We start from the raw sequence: 10,200 nt of genomic DNA, 5'->3' as shown, positions 1-10,200 counted from the left end.
ATAATATTTATGTAAGTGTTTCGCTGAGACATTAGAATGCTATTAAGGTACTAATAAAATTGGTGTCCCCGAAGACTTTTTGCCAAATATATTAATCAAACAAATTCATAATTAGATTCTCGATTTTACTATAATCATTTAATGAATACTTTTATTATACCATAAACATTTATTATAATCATATCTTAATTAAATTTAAAGCTAAATATCTTACCTTATTCTATTTTATCTCTACATAAATTATAACATTGACTACACGATTAAATCATAGCTGTAAGGCATCTTATTATTGTCTAATTATTAGCTTAATTTAAATGTTACTGAATAGTCCACATTGGGTTTAAACAAGTTAGGAATTGGTCATGTTATTGATTATTGGTCCAGGACCGTTAAGTAATCTTTTGACTGGGGCTCCACTGTCGAGTCAGGGATGGTGGTGGGCGCGAGATACTTCGAACAGAGCCTTTAGAATTAATGCAATAAGTAATGATGATTCAAGACCTAGGGAACGTAATATGTCTTTCAAATTCAATGGCTGTGTAAAATGTGCTCTCATAAAGTAAATATTTGACAGCGCAGAGGAGTTTATTTATATATCTCAACCGCCTTCAATTTAATTTCTCACCACCCCTTGCCACTCGTCTACCATCCATTGCCTTTCTTCTTTACTTCTATCACCCTAAATCTTTTTTATCATCACGTCTTTTATAAACTAATATGATTGACGCGTGACAATTTTGAAATCTAAACTCAAATCTATCCCATATCGAGGGACAGCAAAGCAAAATTTGGCGGAGAAAAGTAAATACCTATTCCAGTTAAGAGAGGCCAGAACATAGAGGTCATTCCCTTCTATAAAAGCCAAACCGTCGCAGTATATGCTAAGGAGGATGAGATGTGATTGATAAGACTTTCCTAATCGTAGAGAGAATGAATGGCAATGAAGATTTTAGGGTCAGAATAGAAGAGTTTGATGATGTTTGGACCAAAATGCTGTGACAAGTACTTTTATTGGTAAGGGCTGTTGAAAAATTTCCCTACAAAGGAATGACCTCTACTCCGCATCTTGGAGCCAGATTGTGCAGAGGATTGGAGATGTCTGTGAAAGAACATTACTTGTTCTAATGGCGTCAAAGGCCAAAACTTCATCGGAAGGGGTGGAGGCTTTATGGGTGCGTGAATCTGTAGCATCTGTCTGGAAAAAGATTGATATTATATACGAATATGTGATGCGAGAAGCTCTGTTGAAACCCTAGATTTTAGGTGTGTGAAAAGTGTGAGGACAAAGTGGCGAAGAAAATAGATGAATCGGATCTGGATCGGAAAGAAGAATGGTTGAATGTGACTAATACTTCCTTGTTTGTTGATCGTTCTGAAAAGGATAGCTCGGCTATTATTTCTGCGCTGTCGCGGGTAGTTGCAGGAGGTATGGAAAAGCAGGAGAATCAATCGTTCAGGGGAGTGAAGAGACAGAGAGATGATCGGCCGTTGACGGGAATCACAAAACCCATCCGCCTCAAGACAGAAATCGCTGATCAGCCCTTGTTTGGTGCATCTTCTCGAGGTTATTATGTTGTCTCATTGTTTTGTTTTCTATTCAGTACAAATTTGTTTTTGCGGTTCATCAAAGCAATATATATGATAAAAGATAGACAAGGTGTCCCTTTTGAGGAACAATGCAAAACTTTGTTAGGTTCGTACCATGAGAGATTTAACAAATAAAACAACTTTATTCTGTTTGTGCTTCGATATTTAGGAAGATAAAATTACAGATTGAAGTCCCACGTCAAGAATATTGTTTTGATTAGATAAATGCTTTTGAGGGGAGTTAATTGAAGTTCATAACCTAACCCTACCGAGTAAATTACAGGTGGAACCTTTTGCAGGGTAGTTATCTATTGGTTCATAGTGTTCAGGTTCAGAGAGTCTTCGGAGTAAGAGTCAGGCTCAGCAAATCTGCAGCCTGTACTTGTAGAATTGGCTGAGATTACCAATGTCATGAAACTCGCGAGTTTCAGCAGACTTGAAAGTTTTCTGCAGTCAAACTCTGCCGAATCTGTAGTAAATCACAAAATCAGCTAGAATTTCTCAGAAATAAAACTATTAAACATTGTTTCAAACAGATATTATATGAATTTTTTAGTTGCCAACTTTTGGGAGCCTACCGAGTTTTGGCAAGATTTTGCTACCCAATCCATATCAGAGGTCAAAAAGAAAACCAAAAACGGCTTGCCAAGTCCATTCCTATTTCCATTTGGTTCTTTAGTGACTTAGATGAAATTAGGGATTAGATAAATTTGTATTCACAAGATTGGCCTTTGAATCAATTGTGTGTGTTTTTCTATTGATGTTTTGGATTAACATCAATGTTCCATTTAATGGAGATAATTTTTTTCACTAAATTACTATTGAAGAACAAATAAAACCATTTAAAGCAGAACATTATCCGCATGAATAAGTCTCTATAATAACTAAAAATGTTTTTTCTACTTTTATAAGAAATGTTCGATTGCACCAAACAAAACCGTTTAACTTGAAACTGCAATGAAACTGTTCCATGACAATCACAAGCCCTTCAACTCCGGTTAGGCTATAAGCTTTTTGAGAAATAGTTGAAAGAGTTGAAAGCAATTTTTTCTAAAAACAGTAGATAAACATTCTGTAGAGATCGTAGGAAGACTAACCATGTCTATGTCCATACATATATAGACTAAATCTGTTAATACGAAAACAAAGACTTAAAAAAAACAACAACGTGCCATTTAATTGAGGCTTATAAACACTTGCTTTCGCCACGAAACGTCTCATAATACAAAGGCAAAACCTCACCTCGCTTGTTTCTAATCTGAGAAAAGTAAAGCATTAAAAACACGAAACAAGAGATAAACTACTTGATAAACGAACATTTTCTACACTAATATCATATCTTCAATGCACTTACCGAATGATGTCATTGATTTCCTTTGGAAGATTCATCCATATAAAGAAAAAGTGTAAATGCATATCACTAGATTGACTAGTTGTGCAAATGATGTGCAAAACTTATTTGTGGTAATCTCATGGCATGCAGAATCATACACGATTATGCAAAATCAGGAGCGAAATCATCTTGAGATGGAGAGAGCGATGAGGAAAGACAATGAAATCCATTTACTCGAAGCAGCCACCAAATCCAATGGCCAATTGCAGCAGCAGAGAAAGGGGCGATATAGAGGAGTAAGACAAAGACCATGGGGCAAATGGGCGGCAGAGATTCGAGACCCCAAGAAAGCAGCTCGTGTGTGGCTCGGCACTTTCGAGACTGCAGAAGCCGCAGCAAAAGCCTATGATGATGCGGCTTTAAGATTCAGAGGAACAAAGGCTAAACTCAACTTCCCGGAAAGAGCCTCTCTCAACCTCACCGACCTTACCAATAATAATAATAATAATAAACCCGGTGTGAACGGAAACGAGGGAAATGGCATCATCGTCAGCAGTTCCCAACCTCCAGACGCAAACTCCACGTTGAGGAATCATCCATTCCCACCCAATAACCAAATGTCGGCGGCAGCTTATTTTGACTTGCCTCGTCCTTTCCCATGTTTATCTTACCTTCCGGAGATTTTCCAGAATACCCAACTCCACCTCAATCCAGTGATGGATGGACAACAGCCTAATAGTTTTCTTCCTCGTGGTTTTCGTTTTCCACGATCTTATCAGCAGCAATCAAACCATTTTCCTCTCTCCTCCATTGATAGCCAGCGAAGTACTGATCATGGACTATTTAATAGGACCCCAAGTTTTTGTTCATCGACGTACCCACAGTACAGCTTTTCGATCGACAATAATAATTTTAATCTGCAGCAGCCGAATTTTCTACAGCGTTTAGTTCCGTCAGGTCACTCTATTGAACAGTTGCAGGATGTTTCACAAAAGCCTATTGGAAAACCATCTGGATGCTTGGGTGGTGTTGGAATATTTAGTAAATCTTTCACTTGTATACTTTTTGTCTTTTAAGTTTTTCTTCAAAATTAATAATATAAGATTTATATGATAAGTTTCTAGCAGTCTTTAGATGTATCTAGGATTTCTATATAGTAAATCAATTATAATTTATTAATTATTATTTAGTTTGAAAATATTTTTGGTAATCAATAACACAATTTATCTGTGTTTCAATTTTTTTATTTCTTTCAGGTGCCACAAAATCAGAATCAGATTCCTGCGATGCTTCAGCTATTCCTCCTTCACATAATTGGCACTGTAAAGATGCATGACAGAAAGAAGGCAATAAGCGACAGTTGCTGAAAATTTTTGCGAGTAGAACAATAGATTTTGAGGATTCAAGCAAAGACACAGACAATCAGATACATGCGAAGATACAGATTCCCATGTTGAACGATTTGCTACTGTCCAGATTTCTTTATCACGTCTTGAGGTAAGGAAAAAACCTTATTTATTTATGATTTCATCAATATTCATTCGAGATGCTTCTGTCGGTGCTGTCTTTTAGACTAAAATGGAGTGAAATTTTGGATTTCTTTGAAGATTTTAGGGCTATTCACAGGACTACGGCGCGGTTGTCTTTGGAAACATTTCTCAAGAGATTTGCTTGTAAGGTCTATATTACAGACAACATTAATTGCACTGTGAAACAAACTTTACAAAAACTTCAAATGTTCTCTACGAGGAGCTTAGATAGCTGTTTCTGCTCTAAATTTTTTACTACTTGAAATGGTTAGCAAGAATTTGTATTCTTCATTATGGGAGATTGAGAAATTCTGATCTAAATTGAAGGATCGTTATCCTTAACAATTGTGTGGTTATATAGTTCCCCGCACGTCTTTGGAAGTAATAGGTAGAAACGCAATGCTTCTAGATCACTCTAGTCTTGGATAATGCAATGTATTATTAATTATAATTTTTATTTTTACTTTGTTTTACATAAACAGGTATGGGAGATGTTTACAAGATTCGTATGAGGGGGATAATTAGAAGTAAACTACTCCCAAAGAACTTTCTCACCATGGACAAGATATAACTTTGTTCACGTCACAACAGATTTTGGCTGACTCATCCTTCGTTTCTTACTTTGTTTTGTTAAAACCGCCCCTATGATCTTATCTGTTTATTATCATATTTTGTTAACTGTAGTGATTTGTATCAAAATGACTGCAATACTTTCTAAAGATGCAGTTTTCAAAACTGAGTTAACCGTAACAGTGATATTTAGGGTACAATGCATTAAGTCCATGCTCAAATTGTGAAAGGAATGAAGTAGAATAATCCAGTGGATTGTTTTTGGTAGAATGAAATACTTGTATACGTTAAGTTTAACTTTATGCTGGGATCCATTCCTCCATTGAAAATTCATCATGTTTATTTTTATCATGAACCATGGGCTTTTTACAAAGGTGTTTCAAAGCATGGGATGAGAAAGTAAAATAAGCAGTTTCATTGTATTGATTTAACATTTTTTTAAACATGAAAATGACTTTAAAACGTGGCTTGCAAACAGTAGGCAATTCCTTTCAAAAGGTCTTGGAATACTCTTCCATTTCTTTTCTTGTGGGCTACGCTATAATCACTAATGATTACTCTAATGTATCGAGATTAGACATAGGATTAGTTTAAATGTAGATTTACAAAAGATAAAAGTGTGCTTAATTAGCTTTAATTTTATTTATTAAAGTTTGACGGTGATTTATGTTTCGTTTTTTAGGATCAGGTTTATTTATTTTTAAATTAATTTAAAAGATAATAATATAATATTTAAAAAAGTTAGTTTACAAAAATATCTTCAAGTTTTGATGGAATCAAGTTGAAAGAGTAATAATTCAATGGGTCATGTTTGAATATAAGTTGAAAGTTAACTATTTATAGCAATTTTAATAAGAGGAGAGCCTTTATCATTAGGTGTCTCTCATTTACCATCAAGGGCCAATTCCTAGTCAATGAGTGAGTCCTCTTCTTTAATAGTATCATCTAAAAATTGTTGACCAATAACTAGCTCTAGCTAAGGAACCTTGTTCAAGTCAACTCAACTCAACTAGGAGTATGAGACCTAAGAGAAGTGATAGAAGGTGCTCATTTAATCATACACAATATTTTTTATTTCTCAAGGGTGTTGGGCCACGAGACTAGGGACTAGGGTCTCTTTTGGTAGATTGGCTATATGACCTTGGCAACATTCTAATGTAGAAGAAGAGGAAAGAGACAAGATTCTAGTAACAATGTAGGGAGCCTTGCCCCATTGGTCCTAAAGCTTCTATATATGGGCTATCTCAAGTACAAGTTTTCTAGCTTGTACTTGATTAGCATAGGAAAATTAGAGAAAATCATAGCTTTAGTATAGAAAGAGTAATGAACAACAATAAAACATTCTCAAAAAAGAAAAAAAGATTATCTTTCCAAAAAATATTGACTACAATCTCCTCCCTAAAAGATAATTGAATTTGGGTACACTTGAAAGGGAGAAAATGGTGGTCCCTAATAGAATCAAAATATTTATTAAGAAAGAAATGAGTCTAAATATTTTTGTAAGGACTTAGTCTTTATATTAAATCATGATACATGTCATAATAATACAATTATATTCAAATTACTACTATATAAATTAAAAAAATAATATAAGAATTACTATCTTAGCAAACAACAAGTGTACATTAAAGATTTACAAAAAATATTTATTTTATTACATATAGATATTTCATGGTCAATTCATCTTATTTTGTGTATATTCAATATTTGAGAAATTTACCACTAACCACATATTAAGTAGTTTTCATGTCACCTTCTCAGAAGTGGCCCAACCCTTTAATGAGGGAGGTAGATAATGATGTTTGTAGTAAAATAAAATTTGAGAATCAAATGTATACATGCACATTCATTATCAAATGCAAGATAGCCTCTAGCCATTGATGAATTTTAACCAATAGGGAAACTTATATTTAATATGTTCTAATGATGTATAAGACCATATTATTGTTTTCCACTAGTTATTTTAATTAATTTTTTTTATATTAGATTAGCAAGGAGATGGCCCTGAATCGAAGACAAGGATTACAACAAAAACATCACCAAGCAGCCACCAAAAGCCAAAAAAAAACCTAGTCCCCCATCAAAAGTGATAAAAAACCCTCATAACCCTGCATCTATTTCTACAGATTCTAACAATCTTCAAACTTTTAAACAAGACAGTCCCAGTATACCTATTATCAGTATTCCTAAAACTAACATTTTTTATGCTCATATCAACCATAAACCTAGAAATAAAAGTCTTCGCATAATCATAAAACATAAAGTTTATCAAAATGGGTGCACAGACCCCGATAATCCACCATGAATAGAACACAAACAAAAAGAAAAAGGAAGGAGCCGAACAAAAAATATCTACTCCTTCTTGATTAGGTTCCAGTCCCTTTTGAGTCTTCCCAAGTTTAGATCCCATGTGTCATTCTGGTCTATTTCCCCTGCCTCATCTAGCTCCTTTGCTTCCTTCTTGGTCACTTTCTTTTTAATTTTCTTAATTCTGCCATATCCAGAAATAATTCCTAGAACAACACTCTTCATGATACCATTCATAATGCAGCAAAGAGAGTTAACTGCATCACACATCAGTTGGATTCTTTTGTCCTGCTCTTCATTTTTCTGTTCTAGGGTTGACAGTTTCTCTCTCATGTCATTTAATTGCCCTTCCATCATACTACTATCGTCATGCACAGGCGACATAGGAGATCACGATACCATATCTTCATCTTTAGAGGTGTTGGGGTAGACAGGGCTTTTGATCGGGGACTCTGGTTCACTTTCAGTCTTGCTACTATCATCCTCTGCTTCCTCTGCTTCCTCCCCTTCCTCTTATTTGTCCATTTCCTCCATTTCATCATTAGGGTTTACTTCAGGTTCATCTTCTTCTACCTAGAAGTCCTCATCTTCTGGTTATCCTTCGAGTCATCTACCTCCTCTAAGTCATAGATTTCCTACAGATTAGTCTCGGTAGGGTTTTCCTCTTCCTTATTTAAATCTCCTCTTCTTTTCGCACGCAGATGGGCCGACCTCCTCTCACCTAAACTTCTCTCAATCTTTCCCTTCTCCATTGGATTTTCCCCTTCATCGTCAAAATTCTGCACCTCCAGGTCTATGGTAATGCTTTTCCCCTCTGACTCTATATTGGTTTTCTTGTCTTTCTTCGGCATGCATTTAGGGGAATCAAGATTTATTTTGTTTGGATTGACATCAAGCAGGGTCAGTTAAGGGAGTCTTTTTCAATAACAGTAGTAAGATTCTTGGGAATGGTTGAAATAGAGCAAGACTGGTTGGGAGAAGTCTGAGCTTTAGGGTCAGAGAGCAACAACTTAAGGGAAATAAAAGGAGCCTTAACAGAGCCACCAACGCTACTAGACACAAAGACAAGACGACTAAGAGGAGAGTGTTCCACAACAAACATATAGAACAAATATATCAGACCCTGGTGGAGCGGGGGGTTAGCCCCATTTTGAATGCACATTTGCAACAAGGAGAACATGAAAAAAGGAAAATTAATTTTCTCGTGGTGCCTAATGTGATTCAAGATAGGGAAATGATACCTATGCACAGTAGGGTATCTATCCTGTAAGGTAAAATATTTCATGACATAGTAACTAACAATAGTAAAGGGTTTGGGTAAAACAAATCGGTCATACCCATTCTGGAATGGCACTGGTTTCTTTCCCTTTTTGAAGAACCACTTCATGAACCCTTTATAATCTCTCGAGATTTTCCTATCAACTCTTTCCCCTTCTTTTTGGTAAGCCCATCACCTCTGCAATGTACTTTGGAGTCATAGTGAATGAAAATTTGCCAACCGTGACGACACCATTCTGCCAAGAATTGCAGAATCTAGCATAAAGCTGCTTGTTATAATCTTTTAACGCTAAGTAGAAGGGAGTGAATCCAACCACTTGGAAAAATGCCCATATTTCCTTATTGGTGAGTAGCCCCGAGCAATTGTGAGGTTCAATGCACTTGAGAGGGCCCCCCATGTTGAGAATAGGATGAATAGAGCATAGTAGAACTTTGTGAAAGCGACTGGACAAACAACTACCGTTTTTCACTTTCAAGCTTCTTCATGAAGAATTGAATTTAATCTTGTCTTTTCTAACTTTACTCAAATTAAATTTCTTACACGTGTGGCACCAAATGCAATCATTTCTTGTAAAGGTAGCTCAAAAATCTAAGGCTTTCCTTATCTTTCTAATGAAAGAAATATTTCCCCGTATCCATATGCCAACTCCATCCATCACTATCGCATCCACATCAAGAAAGTTCAGATCCAGGTCACAATCCACCTCAACTATCTAGCTAGAGAGGGAACCCGTAGAGCCAAGATGCCTAGTCATCTTCAACCTACACAACATCATGTAGGGGCCCACCTTTCTTTTTTTTAAAATTTGATAAAGGGTCATTATCTTGGAATAATTCAAAACTTCGACCAAAAAGAACCCATAAAACAAAGACACCAAATTATCTGCTTGCACTCTATCTTTCCCGCGCAAGGATTTCTTTAAGATCTCTCGAGCTATTTTCAAAATTAAAAACCTACTAGTTTGGATTTCCAAGACTTTGATTAGCAATAAGGTTCGTTGTCCTATTGCCCTCCCTGTAGACATGTTGTATCTTAATATCATCATATGATAGGATACTTTTACACTTATTAACCATACCCCTAACTTCCCAAGGGGGAGAGATAACATTGTTAAGGCAGTCGTTGATTAATTTAGAGTCACCTTTGAGGATAACATTCTTCCTCGAGATAATTTGTAATCTTAGGAGACCCATCCAAGCCGTTGAGGCTTCATCCTTTTTGTTAGTGGTGATCCCAAGGTTGGAACCATATCCCACAAGAATTTTACCATTATGGTCTCTTATTAAGCCTCCTGCCCCTGAAACCCCAGGGTTAGCTTTAGAACATCCATCAAAGTTACACTTAATCCAACCTGGTTTAGGAGGTTACCAAGAGAAGGTCTTTCTCAGTAACATTTTCTGCTAGTTAAGCTCCAAAAAATTGTGACAAATCCCCCAGACTTGTCTTAGCCAGTGGTCCAAGAGGGAGGGGTAAATTTTGGAAGAAGCTGAGGGTTGAGCATTAACATTTTCTTTAATCTGGTGGATTATGATGGTTGCAAGGATCCTACTACTTCTCTTTTCTTCTCTGAAGACCCTATTGTTTTTTTCCTTCCA

General features: G+C 36.0%; 1 protein-coding gene across 3 annotated transcripts; it reads left to right on the top strand.

Moving 5' to 3' along the window:
- The first annotated feature begins 850 nt into the window (after window positions 1–850).
- On the top strand, window positions 851–5,416 carry LOC131080094 (ethylene-responsive transcription factor RAP2-2). Of its 3 annotated transcripts, none has more exons than XM_058018198.2 (4): window positions 851–1,564; window positions 3,071–3,976; window positions 4,177–4,417; window positions 4,932–5,416. In XM_058018198.2, the coding sequence occupies exons 1-3, from the start codon at window positions 1,429–1,431 to the stop codon at window positions 4,254–4,256; spliced, it is 1,122 nt and encodes a 373-aa protein (XP_057874181.2). In that variant the 5' UTR covers window positions 851–1,428; the 3' UTR covers window positions 4,257–4,417; window positions 4,932–5,416. The 3 variants fall into 3 exon arrangements, with proteins under 3 accessions (XP_057874181.2, XP_057874173.2, XP_057874187.2); XM_058018190.2 differs by lacking the exon at window positions 4,932–5,416 and adding an exon at window positions 4,528–4,862; XM_058018204.2 differs by lacking the exon at window positions 4,932–5,416 and adding an exon at window positions 4,528–4,862 and having other exon boundaries at window positions 856–1,564; window positions 3,071–3,961.
- The last annotated feature ends 4,784 nt before the right edge of the window (window positions 5,417–10,200 follow it).

The sequence above is a fragment of the Cryptomeria japonica genome, chromosome 9, assembly GCF_030272615.1.
Source record: "Cryptomeria japonica chromosome 9, Sugi_1.0, whole genome shotgun sequence".
Classification (NCBI taxonomy): domain Eukaryota; kingdom Viridiplantae; phylum Streptophyta; class Pinopsida; order Cupressales; family Cupressaceae; genus Cryptomeria; species Cryptomeria japonica.
Note: the sequence above shows the minus strand (reverse complement) of the source record. Positions and strands in the feature narration are given on the sequence as shown.